This window comes from Vulpes lagopus, chromosome 8, assembly GCF_018345385.1.
Source record: "Vulpes lagopus strain Blue_001 chromosome 8, ASM1834538v1, whole genome shotgun sequence".
In the NCBI taxonomy this organism is placed as follows: domain Eukaryota; kingdom Metazoa; phylum Chordata; class Mammalia; order Carnivora; family Canidae; genus Vulpes; species Vulpes lagopus.
Window position 1 is genome coordinate 86294448 of NC_054831.1, and position 24403 is coordinate 86318850.

At 40.3% G+C, this 24403-nt stretch overlaps 1 protein-coding gene across 4 annotated transcripts; it reads left to right on the plus strand.

The window, feature by feature from the left end:
* The first annotated feature begins 4473 nt into the window (after positions 1–4473).
* Positions 4474–23523, plus strand: RNF14 (ring finger protein 14). Of its 4 annotated transcripts, none has more exons than XM_041765763.1 (9): positions 4474–4631; positions 7396–7574; positions 9805–9974; positions 11031–11182; positions 13943–14470; positions 15102–15330; positions 18520–18692; positions 19639–19769; positions 22118–23523. In XM_041765763.1, the coding sequence occupies exons 3-9, from the start codon at positions 9821–9823 to the stop codon at positions 22173–22175; spliced, it is 1425 nt and encodes a 474-aa protein (XP_041621697.1). In that variant the 5' UTR covers positions 4474–4631; positions 7396–7574; positions 9805–9820; the 3' UTR covers positions 22176–23523. The 4 variants fall into 4 exon arrangements, with proteins under 4 accessions (XP_041621697.1, XP_041621699.1, XP_041621698.1 ...); XM_041765765.1 differs by having other exon boundaries at positions 7396–7544; positions 9792–9974; XM_041765764.1 differs by lacking the exon at positions 4474–4631 and adding an exon at positions 4681–4925.
* The last annotated feature ends 880 nt before the right edge of the window (positions 23524–24403 follow it).

Below are 24403 nucleotides of genomic sequence, written 5' to 3' on the forward strand. Positions count from 1 at the left end.
TTATTCTCTCTGTATTTCTGCTACAACAAACCTAATTCTCTTACAGAAGAGTGTAATCACTGATGAGGAACTGGTCCTAATCCTGCATGTTACCATTGTATGACACTGGTCAAATCACTTCACCCCTTGGTGCACCAATTTCCTCATCTGTAAAACTGGGAGACAAAATTGCCTCAGTTATGAGGTCCTGGGTATTTAAATGAGATCATGCATGGAGCACCTCGGTGATTCAATCAGTTGAGTGTCCGACTCTTGATTTCAGCTCAGGCCATGATCTCATGGGTCATGAGATCCAGCCCCAAGTCAGGCTCTGCTCTCAGTGAGGAGTCTGCTTGAGAATTCTCTCCCTCTGCCCCTCCCCCCACTAGTATGCACCCTCTCTATCAAATAAATATATAAACATATTTAAAACCCACTAAAATAAATAAATGACATAATGTATGTAAAGTACTTAGCACAGTGGAGCGCTGGGCCCACAGGGTAAACTCAACTTAAAAAACTAGATAGGCACATGAAACTGAAGACACAAAAGTCTATTGTTTTTCTTGAGTCTGAAACCAGAATTTTTTTTTAAAGATTTTATTTATTTATTCATGAGAGACAGAGAGAGAGAGAAAGAGGCAGAGACACAGGCAGAGGGAGAAGCAGGCTCCGTGCAGGGAGCCTGATGTGGTACTCAATCCCAGGACTCCAGGATTACGCTGTGGGCCAAAGGCAGGCGCTAAACCGCTGAACCACCCAGGGATCCCCCTAAAACCAGAAATGATTAGAAAACTCTCTTTATCCAATCCTGACCTCAAAACTGGACTGTAACTATTTAGTCCAAATTATTATTATTATTATTATTATTATTATTATTATTATGTAAGATTTTATTTATTTATTCATGAGAGACACAGGGAGAGATAGAGGCAGAGACACAGGCAGAGGGAGAAGCAGGTTCCATGCAGGGAGTCTGAGGTGGGACTTAATCCCAGGTCTCCAGGATCAGGCCCTGGGCTAAAGGCGGCGCTAAACCGCTGAGCCACCCGAGCTGCCCTAGTCCAAATTATTAACACTGCTTTGAAATTCTCTCTTCTATTCCCTTCATCCTGTGACCTCTGACATGAGGTCATGACATGATGTCATAATTTACCTCCTGCTCTGATTTGTGAGAATTTCCCAAGTTGGTTCTTAGGCTCCCTCACTTTTTGCATCTAGGAGGTCACTGGCAGGATTCATGGTCTCACCTGTGAACACTCAAAGGTAGGGTTGCCATACATTTTGCTCTTGCTTTTACTTCCTTTGCCTAACATGAGTAATGATATTAGTGAATGGCTTCATAGACTCTTCTTTTATCTTTGCATCTTTAAGGAACATGTTTCTGGTTTGGGTCTGGTCTGGACAGTATGGAAAATTAGGAGTGATTATTTGCATCTCAAAAGTTGTCCCTCTGTCCCAGTCAGGTAAGCCCCTTCAATGTCCTGATTTCCTTCTCTCCTGAGTGCATGACCAGTTCTGTATTTTGTGGGGCTCAGTGTAAAATAAAAATAGAGCACTTCTTATTGGAAAATTAAGAACTTCAAGATAGGCATAGGAGAGCATTAGACTAAGAGCAGGGCCTTTCCAAGCCTGAGGCCTTCCTGAGAACAGGGCCCTGTGAGACTACACAGCTGACTTACCCATGAAGCCAATCCTGCCTGGAAGGCAGGGGTGGTAAAGACCTTTTGAATCCTGTAGGCTTGGATTAGAGGTTTACCCCTGAAAATTACTTTTCTTGGGGGAGAAGTATATGATATAGGGGACATAGGAGCTTATTAGATCATTAGGGCCACATTAGTTTGATGGTTTCCAGGAACCAGAACCAACATTTCAGCATCTCGCATAAGGACTGACTACCTAAAATTTTTTTATTGAGATATAATTCACATATCCCCAAATTCACCCTTTAAAAGTGTACAGCCCAGTGGTTTTTAGTATAGTCACAAAACTGTGCAACCTTCACCACTATAGGATTTTCATCCCCCCAAAGTAACCCCATATCCATTAGTAGTCACTTCCCATGCACTCCTGTCCCTATGGATTTGCCTGTTCTGGACATTTCATATAACTGGAATTATACAATATGTGGCCTTTTGTGTCTTTTTCACTTAGCATAATGTTTTTAAGGTTCATCCGTATTGTAGCATTTATCAGCATTTCACTCTTTTTTTATGACAGAATAATATTTCATTGTAAGGATGTACCATATTTAGTTTATCAATTTATCCAGTGATGGACATTTAGGTTATTTCAACCTTTTGGCAATTGTGAATACTGCAGCTATAGTGAACATTTATGTATACTATATGCAAATAAATATGTACCAGTGTACAAATGTAATTGTGCATATGTGTACAAGTTTTTGTGTGAACATATGTTTTCAACTCTCTTGGATATATACTTAGGAGTAGAATTTCTGGGTCTTACTGAAACTCTGTGTTTAACTTTTTTTTTTTTTTAAAGATTTTATTTATTCATTCATGAGAGACACAAAGAGAGGCAGAGACATAGGCAGAGGGAGAAGCAGGCTCCTCGTGAAAAGCCTGATGTGGGACTCGATCCCGGGACAGCAGGATCACATCCTGAGCTAAAGGCGACACTCAACCACTGAGCTATCCAGGCATCACTATGTTTAGAGGAACTGTCAAAACTATGTTCCAAAGCAGCTACACCATTTTACATTCTCAGAAATGTATGAAGGTTCCAATTTCCCCCAATCTCATCAACACTTGTTATTATCTGTCCTTTTATTTTTTTATTTTTTAAAGATTTTATTTATTTATTCATGAGAGACACACAGAGAGGCATGAGAGACACACAGAGAGAGAGGCAGAGTGTCAGAGAGACACACATAGGCAGAGGGAGAAGCAGGCTCCATGCAGGAAGCCTGATGTGAGACTCGATCCCAGGACTATGGGATCACGCCCTGAACCAAAGGCAGACACTCAACCACTGAGCCACCCAGGCATCCCAACCTGTCTTTTTATTATAGCCATCCTAGTGCGTGTGGTTTCTCATGGTTTTGATTTGCATTTCCCCAATGACTAATGATGTTGAGCATCTTTTCACATACTTCTGAACCATTTGTATGTCTTCTTTGAAGAAATGTCTATTCAGATCCTTTGCCCATGCTACAACATGGTTAAAACTTAAAAACATTTAAAACTGGATTGTCTCTTTTATTGTTGAGTTACAGAAATGCTTTTTATATCCTGAATATTAGATAAATGATTTGCAAATACTCCTATTCTGTAGGTTGTCTTCTCACTTTCTTGATAGTGTACTTTGAAGCATAAACATTTTTTATTGTGTTGAGTCCAATTTATCTATTTTTTTCTTTTGTTGCTTGTGCTTTTGGTTTCGTAACTAAAAAACTATTGCCTGACCCAAGTTCATGAAGACTTATTCTCACATTTTCTTTTAAGACTTTTACAGTTTTAGCTCTTACATCTCGATCTTTGATCAATTTTGAGCTACTTTATGCATATGGTGTGAGGTAGAGGGCATGTCATTTTAATTCCCTCTCAGCCTCTCAATAATCACCTACCATTTGGTAAATTCCCGAACATCGGGGCAGCCCCGGTGGCACAGCAGTTTCGCGCCGCCTGCAGCCCAGGGCGTGATCCTGGAGACAGCGGATCGAGTCCCACGTCGGGCTCTCTGTCTGTGCCTCTGCCTCTCTCTCTCTCTGTCTCTGTGAATAAATAAATAAAAAATCTTAAAAAAATAAAATAAATTCCCGAACATCTCTACGTTTCAATGTCCTCATTAATAAAATGGGAATAGGGATCCCTGGGTGGCGCAGCCGTCTGGCGCCTGCCTTTGGCCCAGGGCGCGATCCTGGAGACTCAGGATCGAGTCCCACGTCGGGCTCCCTGCATGGAGCCTGCTTCTCCGTCTGCCTATGTCTCTGCCTCTCTCTCTCTCTCTCTCTGTGACTATCATAACTAAATAAAAATTTTAAAAAAAATGGGAATAATCATAAGGTTATGGTGAAGAGAAAATGTATGTAAAGCACTTAGCAAAGCGCTTGAAGCGTCCTAACTGCTCAATAAGTGCGGTAATAACAATGGGTGAATGCTTTCCTAGAGGAGGTACCACAAAAATGGGCAGCATTTCTGAGGAAGAAATTAGGATGGGCGAGGCCTGCTTAGTTGGCCCGGAGGAGCAGGTCTGTCGTGGATAGACCATGGCCTCCCTTCACCTCCAAGGGTTGGCAAAACTTCTAATTCCCGAGCGCCTCCCGGAACTACTGTAAAGAAGGAGCCCCGGGGGCACAGAAGCTGCGTTTGTATCAACTTGCTCTGGCGCGTAGTTTCCAGGGCCGCGTGTGGGGCGCGGTGACGGGACCGCGCCGGCAGCGCCGCCTTTGGCCTGCAGGGGGCGACCGAGGGACCGGGGCGGCCACGGCGCCTGCGCGAAGCCCACTCCTCGCCGGGCCGCCCCAGCCGGATCCGCCCGGCTCAGCTGACAGCTCCCTACACGGAAGAGGCGGTGCGAGCCCTGGTTGAGCCGGGCGTCTCCAGGCCGGCCCGGCGGTGGCGGCGAGGGGACCAGGGCTAGGGCAGAGGGCGGAACTTTCTGGCTCGGCACGGCGGAGTGGCCGGAAGGTACGGTGTGGACCGCGCTCCGGGCGCGCGAGGCGGAGAAGAGCGGCCTGGCCGGGACTGCTCGGCCGGCCCGAGCACCCCCCCCCCCCCATTCCAGACAGGGCGTCCCCAGCCGGGCCCGGCCGAGATCCCGCCACCCCCCCGGGGGCGCTCCGAGGAGCAAGGGCAAGGTCCAGGCCCTGCTCGCTGGGGACGCCCGGGGCCGGCTCCCGGCCCCCTCGTTCGTACGGCGCCCTCGGCCGCGGGCGCTGGGGCAGGTAGCGAGGCTGGGGCTCGCCCGCCGCCCGCCTGCAGGTGAGTCGCGCCCACGACGACTCAGCACGCCGGGTCGTGCGCGGGGGCACAGCCGCGGCGGCGTGCTGACTCGGGAGCCGGGGCCGACCCCAGCTCTGCAGTTTGCACCGTGTGGCCTGGGAGGAGGAGGAGGAGGATTTCCCGAGGCCGGAGGGAAACCCGGCGGCCGAGGGCTTCCGTCCCCCGGGTAGCCGCCTCCCGTGGGCCAAAGCCGGTATGAAACCCGATGTCCGCCTCTCGTCTCGTGGCGCCGGGGTTTGTTCTTGCTCCTGGGTTACAGGTGAAGAAACAGAGCGGTCTGAACCCAGATTTAGTTATATATTAGCGGTGTGACCTTGGGCCGGAAAGAGACTTAAACTGCCCTTTTTTCTCATCTGTGTAATGGAAATATTAAGAGGGACTTGCTTCATGGGGCTGTGGGAATCTAACAGGAGTTGATACGTTTAAAGGGCTTAGCACAGTGCCTGACACACGGAAAGAGCCCCCTGAGTGTTACTTCTCTTCGTGTAACTGTGACTCCTGCTTCTAGTGGGTTGTGGCAGAGCAGTCCCTGAACGTTACACTTCTGGTCCCCAACTCAGCACACTGCATCTCACGCCAATTCAGTTACGGTGTTTTGTTTTGTTTTTTAATCCAGTGTCAAACACCAGGCACTGGTAGATGCTGAGACCAACACACAGATGCAGAAGACTCGATCCTTGCCCTTACGGAGCTAATTAATGGAGTCTGATAGTGCAGGTTCTTCATAAACCGCTCAAATGCAAAGTGGGATGTGCTAATGCCCTAGGAAAGTTACAGTAACAACAACAACAACAACAAAAAGTTTGCTGGATTTTTGAAGACATCATCCCTAATTGAAAATTTCTACATTGAATAGGGTTTTGGGACATGAGCCTTCGAGGCTGAGTGGATAAAAATGAAATGTAGGTCTGCCATGTGAATTAAGGGACTGGGACCTGATGGCAGGCAGCCTTAGAAGCTGGGGTGTGGTGGGGTAGGTATGAGGAGCTATTTAAGGGAAACACTGAAAAAAAAAATAAGGGAAACACTGCTTGGATTAGAGCTTCTCAGTCCCAGGCACACTTAGGAATCATCTGGAGAGCTTGGAGAACTACTGATGGCTTGGTTTAACTGCTCTAGAATATGGCCTAGGTATTGAGAGTTTGAAAAGCAGCTCCCCAGGTGATTCTAATGTGCAGACAAAATGGAGAACACTGACCTAAAACCAGAATCATTATAAATTCGTCTTTCACCCTGTTTATAAATGTTTAAACAGGAAGAAACAAAATTATATTGTCACCGGGCACTAGGTCTGGTAAAATTGTTTAAGATTAAGTAAAATAGTATAGAAGGGCCTAATACAATATATAGTAGGTGCTCAATAAATGTGAATTGATTCCAGATTTCATTCTTAGTTTATTTGGGAGTCACACATCTGAGAATCTGGTTTTAAAATTACTGTTTTGTATGACATTTTTGCATGTGACTTCATAGTGTTCTTAGGTTTCCCCATAACCCATCTATGGACCACCTTCCTTTTCCCCCTTATTCCTCGTTGAGAAGTCTGGCTCTAAAACTTTCAGAATAGAACTAAAAACTTGTTTTAGGGGATCCCTGGGTGGCGCAGCGGTTTGGCGCCTGCCTTTGGCCCAGGGCGCGATCCTGGAGACCCGGGATCGAATCCCACATCAGGCTCCTGGCGCATGGAGCCTGCTTCTCCCTCCGCCTGTGTCTCTGCCTCTCTCTTTCTCTCTGTATGACTATCATAAATAAATAAAATTAAAAAAAAATTTTTTTAAAACTTGTTTTAAATATCTTTCTGTCATGGTTAAATTGACCTAACGTTGAATGTCCCTAGCAGGATTAGTTTATTAGCAGGTAATTCATTAGTAAGAAATGAAGAAATAGAAGAAGCTGAAGAGGAAAGAAGAAACAGAAGCAGACCCAGGAAGATGTTTAGGTGTTTGTTACGGGACTTGATGTGCTCACTTCCCATATGACCTTGGTATTCCACCTCGGCTCCTCCCAGGGCTGAAGGCAGTCAGATAAGGCTGATCATTGCTGATGACTTGCAAATAAATACCCCTTTAACCACGTGGCTCAATTAGGCTTTCCTAAAGAAATACACAGCTGTAGATTGGCATTGACTATGTGTCAGGATGTATTTGACTTAAGTGGTAATAACAGAAATTCAGAATTTAAATTTGGAGATTGAGGGATCCCTGGGTGGCTCAGTGGTTTAGCGCCTGCCTTCTGCCCAGGGAGTGATCCTGGAGTCCCACATCGGGCTCCCTGCGTGGGGCCTGCTTCTCCCTCTGCCTGTGTCTATGCCCACCCCCCCACCCCCAACCCCCCGTCTCTCATGAATAAATAAATTTTTAAAAAATCTTTAAAAAAATAAATAAATTTGGAGATTGTCCTAACACCATGTTTTGTTTTTGTTTTTGTTTTTGTTTTAATTTTTCTGCAGATGGCAGGATTTCTATAGTATCTCTAGTATGAGTTCCAGATCTTGGCCTTGTATCCAACAGTATCAACAGTCTCAACACCACCTTCTGGAGAATAAATGGGATTTGCATGAATTCCAAATTTTGAACTGAAAAACAGACTGCAGTGTTAATATCCTTTTCTTCTGGTTGTTAATAACAGGTACTGACCTCAATGGAAATATGTCACTGTGTTCTATTTGGGAAAGGGATGAAGCTTAAGCAAAACCATGATCATCTGTTGGCAAAAAAAAAAAAAAAAAAAAATTGAAAACAATCATTTTATATAAACTTGTTCAAATTTTATAGTGTCACCTTTAATAATGTCTTAACTTTTCAGTTGTATACATTTCAATTTTAAAATATTTTTGAAGGCATATTTGCAAATCCACTTAATAGTCCAATATTTTAATTGACAGATCAGTAATTTTTTGTTTTAATGAATTTTTATAGATTCTCATTACATATTTTTCTGCATACACATTATCTGAAATTGTGGTGCATCTTTCAGTTGCTGCACTTAAAAAGTATCAATTTTACATTTTAATTGTAGTGTACTTTCATTCCTACTTTTGCCTAAAATAATGGTAAATCTTAGAATTGTTTTGACGGACTCTGGTAGTATTTTTAAAAATTTAACTTTTCTTTGCTGCTTCCTTAGTTATCTAACCCTCTCCTGTAGTATCTGCCCCTGAAATGTTCTCTAGAACAGGGTGCTCTCAACTGGGAGCAGTACCCCTTCTGCACCCCTGGTTGGGGAAGCACATTTGGCTATGTTGAAGGGGAGGCATGCTGTTGGCATCTAGTGGGTTGAAGCCAGGGATTCTAGTACACATCCTGTAATGCACAGGACAGCCTCCCACCGCAAAGAATTATTTGTTCCCAAGTGTCAAGAGTATTGAGGTTGAGAAAACTTGCCCTAGAGGTTTCTGTACATTTAAAAAACTCATTGATTTTTAGGAAGATATCACATATATTTTAGTCTTCTGTGAGCAAGGCACTTAGCTAGATTTGGTGGGCAAATCAAAATAATTTGTGATTTGTCCTTTTTTTTTTTTAAGATTTTTTTTTTTTTTTTTTTTTTTTAAGATCTTATTTATTCATGAGAGGTGCAGAGAGAGAGAGACAGAGGCAGAGACACAGGCAGAGGGAGAAGCAGGCTCCATGCAGGAAGCCCGACGTGGGACTTGATCCCGGGACTCCAGGATCATGCCCTGGGCCGAAGGAAGGCAGGCACTAAACCGCTGAGCCACCCAGGGATTCCCTTTTTTAAGATTTATTCATTTATTTGAGAGAGAGAGAGCGCGCACAAGCAGGAGAGGGAGAAAGAGAAACTCAAGCCAACTCTACATGGAGCATGGAGCCTGATGTGAGGCTTGATTCCACAACTCTGAGATCACTACCTGAGCTGAAATCAAGGGAGTCTGACGCTTAACTGACTATGCCACCCAGGGACCCCAATGATTTGTCCTTTTTTTTTTTTTTTTTAAGATTTTATTTATTTATTCATAGACACAGAGAGAGAGAGGCAGAGACACAGGCAGAGGGAGAAGCAGGCTCCACACAGGGAGCCCAATGTGGGACTCGATCCCAGGTCTCCAGGATCACACCCCAGGCTGCAGGCGGCGCCAAACTGCTGCACCACAGGGGCTGCCCTGATTTGTCCTTTTTAAAAAAATTTTCAAGGGTGCCTCAGTGACTCAGTCAGTTGAGCATATGCCTTCGGCTCAGGTCAATGATCCCGGGTCCTGGGATCCAACCTCATATTGGGCTCCCTGCTGGTGGAGAGTGTGCTTCTTCCTCTGCCCTTTCCCTCTGTTCATGCTTTCTCTGGCTCTCTCCCTCTCTCTCTCAAATAAAAAAATAAAATCTTAAAGTTTTTTTAAATCATGCTTTCTTTTTCTATAATTTTTTTTTTTAAGATTTTATTTATTTATTCATGAGACACACAGAGAGAGGCAGAGACACAGGCAGAGGGAGAAGCAGGCTCCATGCAGGGAGCCTGACGTGGGACTCGATTCCGGGTCTCCAGGATCAGGCCCTGGGCTGCAGGCGGCGCTAAACTGCTGAGCCACCTGGGCTGCCCTAAATCATGCTTTTTTTTTTTTTTTTTTTCTAAATCAGTGATATTTAACTGATGAAGGCAGCAGTTAGAAGCACCACAACTGTCATTTTTGAAAAAGTTATTGCTATTGCAATGCTGCTGGAATATTAGATATGTCTATCATATCTAGTTTAGCAGAAAAGTGGAAATATGGAAATAGTGATTAACTCTTTGCAGTTGTTTGTAAGGAACTTTACCTTTTTTTTTTTTTTTTTTTTTTTGGTGCCATTAGGCTTGTCCAAACTCTGTGCCTTTTCTGTTCTTAACTAATTTCAATGATTATCTTCAGCTCTTCAGAAAATTAAATGTCGTCAGAAGATCGAGAAGCTCAGGAGGATGAATTGCTGGCCCTGGCGAGTATTTATGATGGAGATGAGTTTAGAAAAGCAGAGTCTGTCCAAGGTGGAGAAACCAGGATCTATTTGGATTTGCCACAAAATTTCAAGATATTTGTGAGCGGTTAGTTAATATTCTCTTAAACAGATCTTTATAAATGTTATTCTCAATTTCTTAGTGTACCTCAAACTTACTATCTTGTGTTTGTAGGCATTAGTGATAGATGGTAGTACTACAGACTTAAGGCATGTTTCTGTTTTAATTGAAAATTGGACTGAGAGTAAATAGTTCTCAATTTGATTCGCCTTTTGACCACCGAATTGGGATATTATCCTGCATATTTCATGCATTCTAATTTTCTAACTAGCAGTTTATCAGCTATGAGTCATTGGCTGTTAAATAGGGATAATAAAAGAGAAAATGACATAATGTATGTAAAAATGCTTGGAAAGTTTTAAAGTCCCGTGGTGGTTGTTAATATTGTTTGGTTTCCAGAATCATTTCAACTACCATAAACCTGTGACATATGCTGTTATTCTGTGACCTTTTGCTTCAGAAAAAAAAAAAAAAAAACCCAAACTACTTTTGATACAAACGTTCACAGAAGACTTTGATGCATACTTTCTCAAAATGTTTCTACTATAAAGGCATTGAGTAAAGAAAGTAAGTGTGATTTTTAAAATGAAACTTTGATTACGAGAATGTTGTGTGTTGTATCTTGCCCTCAAGCCTGAGATCATTGTGTTGGCACAAATTCTCCCAAGTATGATTCATGGGTAGTTGGCACATGCTGCTCTAAGTAGGTCATGGCTCTTTAATAGAAATAAACATCCTTTTCTCTAGATTGTGTCTGTAATCATCTACTGTAAAACAACAAAAGAAAACATTGTTTATTACTTGCTTATTAGCTAGTGTTAGGAATTGTACTCAAAAGTATACACGAGAATAAGTTATGTGTCTTCAGAAATATCATGGTGCTTAATAGATTTTTCAAGGACTTACGATTTTTTTTTTTTAAAGGTGGTGGCTATGAAGTTAAAATAAGGAAATAGAAACTGCTTTGGGGGAGGGTTCTTCTCCCCTCAACTAAAGCATTAGTCCTTCTTGAGCACTGTTCAACAGTAATGGACACTCAAGTGTTGACCAGCTGATTCTTTCTAATCTTTGTTTTTGGTTCAGGCAATTCAAATGAGTGTCTCCAGAATGGTGGCTTTGAATACACCATTTGCTTTCTGCCTCCACTTGTGCTGAACTTTGAACTGCCACCAGATTATCCATCCTCCTCCCCACCTTCATTCACACTTAGTGGCAAATGGCTGTCACCAACTCAGGTTAGACCCGAAACTTAATTTCTCCTATCCGTTTTTAGAAACTTAAAAAACCATCTTTAATTGAAGACTATCTTGATGATCTTGAATTCATTGCATGAAGAACAAATGGCTTTGGTTTTGTAATTTTTTTTCCCCGTGCCTTCATGAATCCTAATGGTAATGAATTGAAAGTGTTTGGTGTTGTAGAAAGGAATGACATTAATTAGGATGACTAATCATTATGAATTGCAGTAGGAATAATTTTTAATCAAGTATATATATATATTTTTTTTTCCTTATCTTGCTATTTTTCCACTTAATCTGCTTTGTAATAGAGATTATAAGGTCCTAATTTTCCTTAGATGTTGGTATTACTTTTTTCCCTTAGTTTCTTACCATTCCTTAAATGAAGATTTAACTATAATTAGGAGGACTAAAATTGAGCTGATGTAGTTAGATAAACACATTTCCTAAGTCAACATAATAAGCACTTTTATTTTTAGAGATCTGTGTATTAATAACAAATGTTGACTGGTCTCCCACAGATGTAAATGCACACAAATAGAAATGCATAGGATTCCTATATTTCCTATTTCACAAACTCTGTATTATGAAGCCTTCATTTCCTCTGGCTTACATATCCTTTTATAGTAATAGCCTCAGCTCTTGATTGAGACATAAATATGACTTGAAGCTAATATAAAGTACTCTGGGGTAGATAATGGATCAATAGCAGCTACTTCTCTAGAAGTCGTGATGAAGATTGATAGGCTGATGTATATTAAGACAAAAGCTGTCAGAGTTACTTGACCTCAAGGAACAGCTTGTCAGTTTTTCCCTTTTGATCATGGAGTTTTCATTCCACCCCACTGACCAGTCTAATCTTTCAGATGAGAGTGCTTTTGTAAAATTGAGCTTATGATTTAAAAACAAAATTAAATTTTAAGTTAGGATGATACATGTCTAATAAAAAAGGAATATTACCTAGCATTCTGATATCTGTGCCAGAGGCAATACATGTAATATAGTGAATTATTTGCCCAAGCATATCAAGGCTGTTTGACATTTAGATCACTGAGAGTTGACTGAATTATTTAGATACTGATAATCTCATTTCTTCAGAGAGCTCTTGATACTTTATATCCGTACATGTGTGTACATGGATACACACAAGCACAAACAAGGACAGATTCACTGTGTGTGTGGTTGCAGTTTCAGATTCCAGCCAAGTAGCATCTACTTACTGCTGGCTTGTGGGAGTGTGGGAAAGGAGAGTTGTTCATTATTTTATGTGTTACAGCTGAAATTACAGTAGGATTCTCTATCAGATGCATTCTTGTAATTGATGTTTTAATTGGCCTCCTATTCCTTCTTGGTTCAATTCTTGTTTGCTGGACCCTGATTCCTTGGCATTGTGAATCTCACTTCTTTGTTGGACTTGGTGGCTCAAATAGCACTCAGAGCTCTCCTTTTAGTATTTATTACATTTTACACATTTCAGCAAGTTTCTCAGAAGTATGATGATCTTATAAGCATATTCATGTCAGTGTGAAAAAGTATTTTGCACGGTATTTAATGTAGTAAGTTTTTAAGATCAGGAAGTGTTTAAGTTTGTCCCTGTGTAGGGTGTGGTAAATGGCACTACACAGAGCAAGGAACAGAAAATGTGGTCTTACCACTTGTTATGTAAATTTACAAAATTTGTCTGCATCTGGAAGGCTTATTTTTTCTGTTTAGCTAAAAAGAAAAGCTGCTTATAATTCCTGAGCTCTACTTACCAATATTTTACATTTCTAATGGAAAATCCTCTTTCAAATTGAACAAACCACCTTTAAAGAGAAAAGTCAGAGTAGTCTAAACTTTGGTTGCTTAGCTTAGGAAGTGTAAGCTTTCCCTATGGCAGCAAAACCCTGTTGAGAGCTTATAATCAAGTCCAGGTTCCATATCATTCTGTCCCCCTCCATTAACCAGGATCTGGCGTAAGCCCAGATTGCTTAGTTAACACTAGCTTGTAAATCTGACTAACAAGGATTCTGAGGTTGGATTCTGTTAGAATCTTTCACATGAGTTGGCTTTTTGTTAGGACTGAAAAAGTTAGAATTAAAAAGTTGGGTGATATTATTAAGCTGCTCTAATCATTATGCAGCATACCTATAGGACTAGGACTCCAAAGGATAGAAGTAGTTCATTTTAGGGTTGTCTGGGTGGCTCAGTGAGAAGGATCTGCCTTTGGCTCGGGTCATGATCCTAGGGTCCTGGGATTGAGTCCCAAATCAAGCTCTCTCTCCACAGGGAGCCTGCTGCTCCCTCTGCCTCTCTCTCTTTGTCTCTGTCTCTCTCTCTCTTTCTCTCTTTCATGAGTAAATAAAATCTTTTTTTTTAAGTGGTGCATTTTAGAGTCACATCTCTTTTTCTTACATGAGATATGTATCAATACTTAAACAACCAAGAATAGAAAAAAAAATCCTCCATTTCAGCTGCTCATGTGTAGACCTATACTCTTAGAGCGTCCTGCCATTTCTCTTGTTTTCAGGATACTTTTTTTAGCTTCTGACTGTGTGTTCTGCTGTGACTCAGTGTTGTTGAATAGTGTAAGAAGTGCCCCAGTAAGAATATTGGTGCTTTTTACAGCACACTTTATCACAGCAGTAAAAAAAAAAAAAAAAAATTAGGAATTGTAAGGGCTTCACTTAGAAGTTAAAAAGATTACAAGAGAAATGAAGAGTTGACAGTATGATCATCTTTCCATGCTCACTAGCACCCTCCTGTGCTCTCTCCTAGCTGTCTGCTCTCTGCAAGCACTTAGACAACCTATGGGAAGAACACCGTGGCAACGTGGTCCTGTTCGCTTGGATGCAATTTCTTAAGGAAGAGACTTTAGCATACCTGAATATTGTCTCTCCTTTTGAGCTCAAGATGGGTTCTCAGAAAAAGGTGCAGAGAAGGACGGCTCAACCCTCTCCCAACACAGAGCTAGATTTTGGAGGAGCTGCTGGATCGGATGCAGATCAAGAGGAGGTTGTGGATGAGAGAGCTGTACAGGATGTGGAATCGTTGTCAAGTCTGATTCAGGAAATCTTGGACTTTGATCAAGCTCAGCAGATAAAATGCTTTAACAGTAAATTGTTCATGTGCAATATCTGTTTTTGTGAGAAGCTGGGCAGTGAATGCATGTACTTCTTGGAGTGCAGACATGTGTACTGTAAAGCCTGTCTAAAGGACTACTTTGAAATCCAGATCAGAGATGGCCAAGTTCAGTGCCTCAACTGCCCAGAACCCAAGTGCCCTTCGGTGGCCACCCCTGGTCAGGTAATCCTCTACTCTGCTGATAGCTGCCTCCTGATTCTCTTTCATAAAGGGAGGCATCTTCTCAGCAATTTCCTTGATGGGGCTCATCAGGGTAGGGTGAGGCCTTGAAGCCTGACCACCCGCAGGTAGTTTCAATATGTCCATCAAGAATGCCTTGGTCTTCCTCAGTGGTTGAAGCAAATGTAAATACTTCCTTTGCTGGCCTGGGCATGAGCAGTTCTTGGCAGGGATGAGTGTCAGAAAAATTATTGTAAAGTGTTCTGTTGAGTTACTTGCTTATCTGCTGGATTCCATCAACCCTGGAGAATCAGTAACCTGCCTTTATGTGAGGTTGAGATCTGAATGGTTAACAGAATCAGGGACAGCGTATTTAGTTTGACTTTTCCAATCAACTTTATTAAGCCGTAAATGTACCCATTTAAAGTGTACAGTTTGCTTAGCTTTGACACATATGTAGGCCCATGTAGCCACCATCTCAATCAAGGTATAGTCTCAGCCACATTTGGTTTGTTTTTGAAGTGAGACAGTTTTAGTTCATGTGCATCTAGTTAGCACCAACATTTTAAGGATCTCCTCAGAATCAGAACTGGCTGGGAAATCATCACATTTATGTGTTTTATATTCCCTCCAGGTCAAAGAGCTAGTGGATACAGAGTTATTTGCCCGTTATGACCGCCTTCTCCTCCAGTCCACCTTGGACCTGATGGCAGATGTGGTGTACTGTCCGCGACCGTGCTGCCAGTTGCCTGTAATGCAGGAGCCTGGCTGCACCATGGGCATCTGCTCCAGTTGCAATTTTGCTTTCTGTACCTTGTGCAGATTGACTTACCATGGGGTCTCTCCATGTAAGGTAACTGCAGGTAAGTTGTAACTGTGTGAACTCGATCCTCCTAACCTCTACACACCACCGCTCCTCCCACCCTCTGCCCCAAGAGAAAACTTTAACATTTTAATCCTCCAGTTTGAAAGTGTTCGTTCAGCAGATTTTTTTTTTATTTTTTCTCCCATTTTCTTTTCTTTTCTTTTTTTTTAAAGGTTTTATTTATTTATTCATGAGAGACAGAGAGAGAGAGAGGCAGAGACACAGGCAGAGGGAGAAGCAGGCTCCATGCAGGGATCCTGATGTGGGACTCGATCCCAGGGCTCCAGGATCATGCCCTGGGCTGAAGGCAGGCACCAAACCTCTGAGCCACCCAGGGATCCCCTCAGCAGATATTTTTGTTTCAGTTATTGTCCTAGGCTCTGGAGATACCCTCATGGAATTTATATTTTAATGGCAGAGACAGGCAAACAAAATAAAAAGAATATTAGATGGTTGTAAGTGCTGTGGAGGAAAAAAATAATAAACCAGGGACAGGATATGAAATGATCTGAAGGGGAAGTGTTTTGGGATTTTACTTAGGGGAAAAAAGGGAAGACTTCAGTGGCAAAGTGGTTTGAATAAAAGGCTTGAAGGAACCAAGGAAACAAGCCATGCAGATAGCCAGGGGGAACATGCCAGAAAAGGAATGGCAAGCTAATTTCTGTCTATGAACATGGGATAATGTAGCTTCTAGTTAACAAATCAGACTGTCTTAGCTGCTACTCTTTTTCCATGGCACCTATGTCTGATCAGTCATCAAGTTCTTTATCATTGAGCCCAGGGAAGCCGCAGAATGTTCATCAACAGTTAGCGCTTCAGAAAGCCACCATTTATTGAAGCGGGTACAGGAGGTGCAACTATTTGCTAATTCTGATCTAATAAATAAGGACTGAGAAATCAGTCCTCAGACCTCAGTTTAACTAGATTTGATGGGTTAGTTTTTTTCAGGCTAGCAGGGGTAATGATAATAGCTATTTCATAGGGTTATTTGAAGGATCAAATAAACTATCGTAGTGCTACTTGAAGCTCATATTTTTACACTAGTCTGTGATAAAAGAAATTGAGAGTGAGAGCTAGACAGTTACAGCGATTTCACAAAATAATTTTATGTCAGATCTAATAAAAATTTAAGCTTTGTTTCTTGTTTTTAAAATAATTTTTCTAATAATTCATTTGATTATATTTTGCAAAAGTTTTGGTCCCTGACAGGCAGGAGGAATAGGTGGAGGCAGGTGTGTGTGTGTGTGTGTGTGTGTGCGCGCGCGCGTGCATGCGCGCGCGCAGAAAACTGGTTCTTCACCATAGACAGTTTGGGAACTGGGCTGATCCATTTAAAATGCAAAATGTTAACCATTTTTTTTTTTAATTTTTTTTTTTTTTTAATTTTTATTTATTTATGATAGTCACAGAGAGAGAGAGGCAGAGACACAGGCAGAGGGAGAAGCAGGCTCCATGCACCGGGAGCCCGACATGGGATTCGATCCCGGGTATCCAGGATCGCGCCCTGGGCCAAAGGCAGCCACCCAGGGATCCCAAAATGTTAACCATTAATGCCATTATTACTATAGTTACTATAGCAGAGTGTTATTATCTCCCAAGAAAGTAACCCTAAGAGGAGAATGACTGGATTCTTCCAGTTGCCTAGAGCAGAGTCTTGTAGTGGATATGGGCAGATGGGATGGAGGATTCACCAGAGTATAATATAAGCCTTTGCTTTAGACTTCTATAACCTTATCATTGAGAGGCTGAAGTACATTTTAGGTGTTTCATAGCATTTGTGAAAGAAGTCAGAGAGGCTTGGGGACTAACAAAATTAAGAATTCCTTTCTTGCCTGGGTGGCTCAGTGGTTGAGCATCTGCCTTTGGCTCAGGGCGTGATCCCAGGATCCAGGATTAAGTCCCACATCAGACTCCCTGTGAGGAGCCTGCTTCTCCCTTTGCCTATGTCTCTGCCTCTCTCTCATGAGTAAATACTCATGTCCCTCATGAGTAAATAAATAAAATCTTAAAAAAAAAAAAAGAATTTCTGTATCTACCTGTATCTGTAGATCTAGACATAATTGATATTATTCTATAAAATACATGAAATACTAACAATTATTTTGAGAACATTAGAGCAATAATCTTTGAAATTCTCAAGAAATCTGAGAACACAAAAATGCTTTGATTTTTTTTTTTTTTTTTTAGAAGGATAAAAATGACAAGATAAAAAGGTACGTGTCTGCTACATCTAAGTAGAGGTGATGGAGCCATGGAGTGCACAATACAGAGAAATCTTCCCCCCAAAGATCAACTACATAAAAAGGGAGTCAGACTAGTAAATTAATAAAATAATTAGAACACCGTTGAGAGAGGTCTTCAATTAATCTTGTTAAAAATTAAGGTGATAGAATGTGAACAAAAGTTTTTGTCTATAAGTAAAGCCCTTGAGAATGGCTGCCTGTTGCAGCTGAGTTAAGTGATAGAACAGTGCAGTGAAATTGAAAAATATCAGCGGAAAGGTTGAAAGGAGGAACTTTACAGTACCTGTGGGTGGTAAATTTCAGTCACTGACTTTTTTTAATCTACAGAATTGAATAGTCTTTGCTCTTAAGCCAAAGATGCTTTGTTTATTTGGTAGGCCTTGTTATTGTCAAGTGTGAATGATGCTGACTTCGTGGAAAATCAGTGTGTGTTTCAACCTGTGACTTCTAGCTAAGTCAGTCTTTAACTGTATGCTACTAGTTGCTCAAACATGTCAACATTAATAAGTCAGACTCAACAAAAAAGATGACCTCTTATTCTAATGCCTTGAGCAAGTCCCACTTCTCTAGCTAGAGCATTCTTTTATATTCTTTGTCATTTGTACATGTAATATTTTTACCTACTTAGTTCTAACCTAAATATGCCTTTTTCTGGATTTTGTAATGAGTATTTTAATTGAGTTGTAGCCAGCTCATAAGTTTTTAATAACTAAATATTGTCATTAATTGGTTCTTTCACATGTGGTTGTTCCCTTGGACATTTAATTTGTTTGCCATTGTTATGTGCATCTCCATGCATATAACTTTACTTTAGATTATTTCCTCGTGATTAAACTTCCAGTAATAGCATTATTGAATAATCAAAGATTATGACCATTTTTTTAATGGCTTTTAGTCAGCTTTGGAAAGTTGTATAAAAGTTAATTTTCCATTTCACTTTCCAGAGAAATTAATGGACTTACGAAATGAGTACCTGCAAGCAGATGAGGCCAATAAAAGATTTTTGGAACAGAGGTATGGTAAGAGGGTGATTCAGAAGGCACTGGAAGAGATGGAAAGTAAGGAATGGCTAGAAAAGAACTCAAAGAGCTGCCCATGTTGTGGGACTCCCATAGAGGTAAAGGTTTGGGCCAAATTTGGCAGACAGACTTACAAGCTTGTTACGATTGCCTTAAGAAGCCTATTAATTTTATGACTAAGAAAACACATTTATTAAACCTTCTTACTTATAAAATGCAAATTCACTACCAAATATTGTTATTGATCCTAAATGTATGTAGACTTACCTTTTTAAATGCTTTCATAGAGTGAAAATTGTCCTTACATTGTATTCACGTCAAATTTGAATATGTTATGGGGAGCCCTAGTGGAGCTACAATGAACTCTTAACATTACACATGATAAAAAAAAAATCAAGTTTGACTTCTTAGAACTATTTATCCTGAAAATTAACACACCTGCTTATTAAGAAGTATACACTTAGGAAATGAAGACATTTTCCTGTTAGTCTGAGCCAAAATAGACATTTAATTAAATCTGTTGCTTCTTGACAAAATCGTAATATGTTTTAAAATCAGAATATAACTTGGCATTTGATGCTCCTGTTTTAATCCATTGTATCCTAACTGAACCAAGTGGTGATTCCCCAGTTACTTTGTTAAGGAAACTGGCATTGTGTTTAACCACTTTAGACATGTCTCGGCATGTTACAGTGGAGGACTTGGTACCAAATGTTTACTTAGATTTATGTAAAAAGTTTAAAGTCACACATATTAAACCCAAACATTTTTTTAACCCAAACAAGTTCAGCTAATATTATACATACTTGGTTTGAATCTACTATTCATCGAAAAGATTTTGTGAAGTATCTAGTTGTAGGTACACCTGCTAAATATTTTCTGTATTTTACTTGTAAAGCAACAGGGTAAGCATGTAATAGTCCCTGCATGAGGAAAAAGGAGAAGACTGGGAGACCATTGTACTCTTTTTAGTACATCTTTTTAGCATGTGCTTTTCTCTATTGTTTTTATAGCCTTGATATTTTTCTCTATCTTTCCCACCAGAAATTAGATGGATGTAACAAGATGACATGTACTGGCTGTATGCAGTATTTCTGCTGGATTTGCATGGGTTCTCTCTCTAGAGCAAACCCTTACAAACATTTCACTGATCCTGCTTCCCCGTGTTTTAATCGGTATGTATACACAGTCCAGTCCCCTTGTCTCAACAGCAGTTTTTGGTACTTCATTTGTGGACCACTTTGCTTAGAGAATTCTCTTACATATTTTTTTTCATGTATGTGGACTTTCTATTTTCTTGAAAATGAGTTAATGATGAAAAATATGCTGTCTGGAAATTTTATTTTTTATCCGCCTCAACTTTTTATAGTGAAACTGTTCAAACATACGGAAGAGGTGAAAGTTGAAAGAGTATGATTAGTAGGATACCACCTATGAAGATGAACAAGTGATAATAAAATTCTTCTATATAACAAGAATATTTAAAGAAATTTAATGATGATGGCATATTTTAATGTAATAAACATATTTAGGGATGCCTGGGTGGCTCAGTGGTTGAGCGTCTGTCTGCCTTTGGCTCAGTTGGGTGATCCCGGAGTCCCAGGATCGAGTCCTACATCAGGCTCCCCTTGGAGAGTCTGCTTTTCTCTCCGCCTATGTCTCTGCCTCTCTCTGTGTGTTCTCATGAATAAATAAACCATATTGAAAACTTCCCACTTATCCCTGAAAGTATCTTTTAAAGCTGTTTTACTGAACCAGGATATAATCAGGTTCAAACATTTTACTTGGTTCTGTCTCTTCAGTCTCTTACTATAGAAGAGTTTTGCCCACCTTTTTTCCTCTATGTTAAGGAAAGACATGTTTCCTCTATGTTGACACTTTAGAGAGTCCAGGCCACTTGTCCTGTGGAGAACAGCTTGCTTTCTAGAGTTTTATTTCTCCCTGTTGTCTTTTTGTTAGTTGCTCTGTCCTTAGTTTCTCTGTCCTATTTCCTATAAATTAGAAGTTAGATCTAGACTGAGTTTGAATAGATTTAGAGTCACATTTTTGACAAGAATACATGAGGGTTGATGTGTACTTCTTATTGATGACATTAGGTCCATAATGTCAGGCTGTCCCAGGTTAGTATGCTGCTCAGTTCTATGCTACATTGTAAATGTAAGTTTTCTTTTTCTGTTATTAGTAAGTAATCTCTGGGGTGGTTTCTTGGCACAGTGTGAATATCCTGTTTTTCAACAGCTCTGATTTCAACATCAGCTGATGATTTTTGTTAAAAGACATCTGTATCTACAATCATTGATGTTACTAAATTATAAGAGAAATTGAAGAAATAGGATCTTTCCGTGAGCCATTATAAATCTAGTGTTGAAATTGCATAAATTTCATTTTATTTTTTTAAATTGCGTAAATTTTAGGTAACATGGGGAAGGAAAACAAATTGGCAGCTATAAAACATACTATTGGAGAGTGCAAGGACAATGAAACAGTATAGTGACTCACATGTAATAGAGTTATGGTGGTTTGAAAGAATTCCCCCTTCTAGATTGCCTGACTCCCCAATCCTGGCTTAATTCCATCTACTGTATATGTATACATTGAGTATCAATTTTTTGATACCCATTTTCCGTTATTGTTAATTCTTGGCCCTAGAGAATTTGTTTGGATCTGAAAAGGGCTATTCTTGGAAACTTTAAGACAGCTTATTCAGGGGCGCTTGGATGGCTCAGATGGTTAAGCATCTATCTTCAGCTCAGGTCACGATCTCTGAGTTCTAGGATCAAGCCCCATGTTGGGCTCCCTGCTCAGTGGAGAGCCTGCTTCTCTCTCTCCCTCTGCCTGGTGGTCCCCCTGCTTGTGCGCTTGCTCTCTGTCTCGCTCTCTCTCAAATAAAAAAATAAAATACTAAAAGAAAAAAAAAAAAGCTTGTTCAAAGGGAGCCATATTTCAGCCCTTCTTGGTGTAGTGATTAAAGGAAAGGAAAAGATGGGGATCCCTGGGTGGCTCGGTGGCTTGGCGCCTGCCTTTAGCCCAGAGCATGATCCTGGGGTCCTGGGATCGGGTCCCGCGTCATGCTCCCTGCGTGGGGCCTGCTTCTCCCTCTGCCTGTGTCTCTGCCTCTCTCTCTCTGTGCATCTGTCATGAATAAATAAATAAAATCTTAAAAATAAATAAATAAATAGGGATCCCTGGGTGGTGCAGCGGTTTGGCGCCTGCCTTTGGCCTAGGGTGCGATCCTGGAGACCCGGGATCGAATCCCACATCAGGCTCCCAGTGCATGGAACCTGCTTCTCCCTCCGCCTGTGTCTCTGCCTCTCTCTCTCTCTCTCTGTGACTATCATAAATAAATAAAAAATTAAAAAAATAAATAAAATAAATAAAATAAAATAAATAAATAAATAAATAAATGCAAGGAAAAGATACACATGTTATCAGAAGAATGCAGAAAGTAATTTTGAGAAAAGGAAAGAGATGATACTAAGTTTTTCCCAAGTGCCTATAAATGTACCTTATTTTATGCTTCTAGGTTGTTCCATGCTGTGGATGTTAATGGAGATATTTGGGAAGATGAGATTGAAGACTAGTTAACTCCTACTGCTCAAGATAAGGAAGTGGAATGGTTTGCCCTAATCTTTTGTCGAGTACAGAAAATAACTGCAGGATATTTAGGGTACCGTTAATTCACTCTTCCTTTGTAGAAGATGTGGAAGAACAAGGTTTATATTTTCGTGTGGTACTACTGATTAAGGCATATTCATATGTTTTTCATTGTAACATAGAGAAAATTATAAGCCAAAGGTTCAGAAAATGAAAACTAGAGAATATTAAATACTACAGTGTGCCCGAAGCTCTGAATAGTTAAAAAATAAATATTTATTTTCTTCCCCAAGCTTTAGGTAAGGAGAGGAGTCAAGAGTTAAAGACCTTTTTACCTGAAAACATCCCTCTAAGACATGTGGGAGTACCCTCAGTATTACTCCTTAAAACTGGGATGGGTAGAAAGAAGCCTTATTAAAATTGTACTGAGAGCCTGATCTCATTAACTCCATGTTACATTCCTTTCAACCTAACTCTGCCAAGTTAGTATTCTTTGGAGGAAGCCCTTTATTCTGTAACTGATTGGATGGCCCAATGTCATTTTGATCTACTGCTTTTCAGAATAGAAATTTATAGATAATTTGAAAAATATTTTCAATGCCACAAACACTGTGGGTCACCTGGTATTTATTAGTGGTGTGCAGTCCACTGGTTTTGAGCCAAGTCTAGAATTTCATGACACTGGCCCAGAAGAATTGGAGTCCCATTCAACTCTTCGGGGCTATAGAGCCTAGATGCAAGATGACTTGTCTTTGCTACCTTTTTGTTCTACATTCTCTCCTTTTCCTCTTACCCTACCTTCCATCAGTGAGGACAATTTTAATATTAACTCCAGCAGCTCATATTTTTATTTCTGCTGAAGTAAGAGAAAGCCTAATATATTCCCAAGCTGAACAAGCTGTACTTTCTTTAATTACCTCCATTTTGAACTCCACACCATTGTAGTTCCAGCCTTCATTTTCTGAATTCTTTTTAAAGGTCTTTTCTAATGAGCTATGGAAATTTGGCTTCCTACCCCCTTTTGTAACAGCACTGTTTTGGGGGATAATTTTGGCTTAATTCCTAGATCCCTGTTTCTGGGTTTTGATGGCTTTTTGAAAAATTGTCTTTCCTTATGGTTTGGTGAATGGCTTGGTAGCAAAATAAGATTTTTGAAAAAGAGGACAAGAGGGATACAGCTGCAGCTGTGAACAGTTCTTTTTACCCAAATTGTCATTGAAAATTGGGGAATCACTTTTCACCATTTTATGCGTGTGTATCCAGAGTCAGCAGGGACTGTTTCTGGATTGTCAGTGAGGCTGCTTAATCTTAAAAATAAAAATAATTTAAAAATTGTCTTGTAATTAGAGCAGAGTTTCTGCTACTCTGTCGCCAAGGCATCTGATCACATTTTTAAAAACAATATGGCATGTAACACGTATTCTTAAAGTGAGCAGAAAAAAGTCATGGAATAGCATTTCTTCTCTTAACCAGACTCATGACTGAACCTAGCTTTTAGTGTCTCTATTTTGTTTGGACCATATGGCTCATGAGCTTTCATTTTGCACATTTTATATAAGAACTAAAGAATAAGTTGAATAAGAAATGGAAATTAAAATAGTTATACACTATACACCTAAGAAGAGTGGCTCTGTGATTTAATAGGAATTCAGTTGAAAATTTTTTTTAAGTAGTAGCCACTCAGAAGTTCCCCAGTTCATGGACTAGTTGGTATTTGCTAGAGGTTATTTTATTATTTTAGTCTTTTGCACATTATGTTGATGACATAGTGGAAATAAGAAAGCTTCATAATGAAGGTTTGCGAAAGAAATGGGATATTTCTCTTTCTTGATGATTTTAAAAAACACAAGTGGTTAGTCTCAGACTTGTTTGTTCATCTGAATGTTTCATCCTTTTTCCTTAATTTCATCCTCTTTCCTGCAATTTTAACAAAGATAATAGGGCTTGTGAAGTCTTAATTTTGAGACATGAGTTATGCAGTAATTTTAAGATGGCATGGTTTTGGCTAGAGCACTTTTGTCTCTGAGTAAAATGAAAAATTGGCATAACTCCCTGAATGCCCTATGAAATGCCTGGGTTTGTGGAAGGTTGGTATATCAAGAAACTATATAATAGAACAAAGAGTTTTATACCTAGTTTAATTTCGTGAAGGCTCCCCCCCCCCTTTCTTTTTTTTTACAATTGGGCCAGGATTTATCCTACATTGACATGAACC

What these genes read in the sequence shown, in the direction of transcription:
- RNF14 (XM_041765763.1), top strand. Translation starts at nt 9,821, where the DNA reads ATGTCGTCAGAAGATCGAGAAGCTCAGGAGGATGAATTGCTGGCCCTG. An exon ending in TCCATGTAAGGTAACTGCAG is followed by an intron (nt 15,331 to 18,519) that starts GTAAGTTGTAAC and finishes TTCACTTTCCAG; the next exon opens with AGAAATTAATGGACTTACGA. An exon ending in GCTTCCCCGTGTTTTAATCG is followed by an intron (nt 19,770 to 22,117) that starts GTATGTATACAC and finishes TTATGCTTCTAG; the next exon opens with GTTGTTCCATGCTGTGGATG.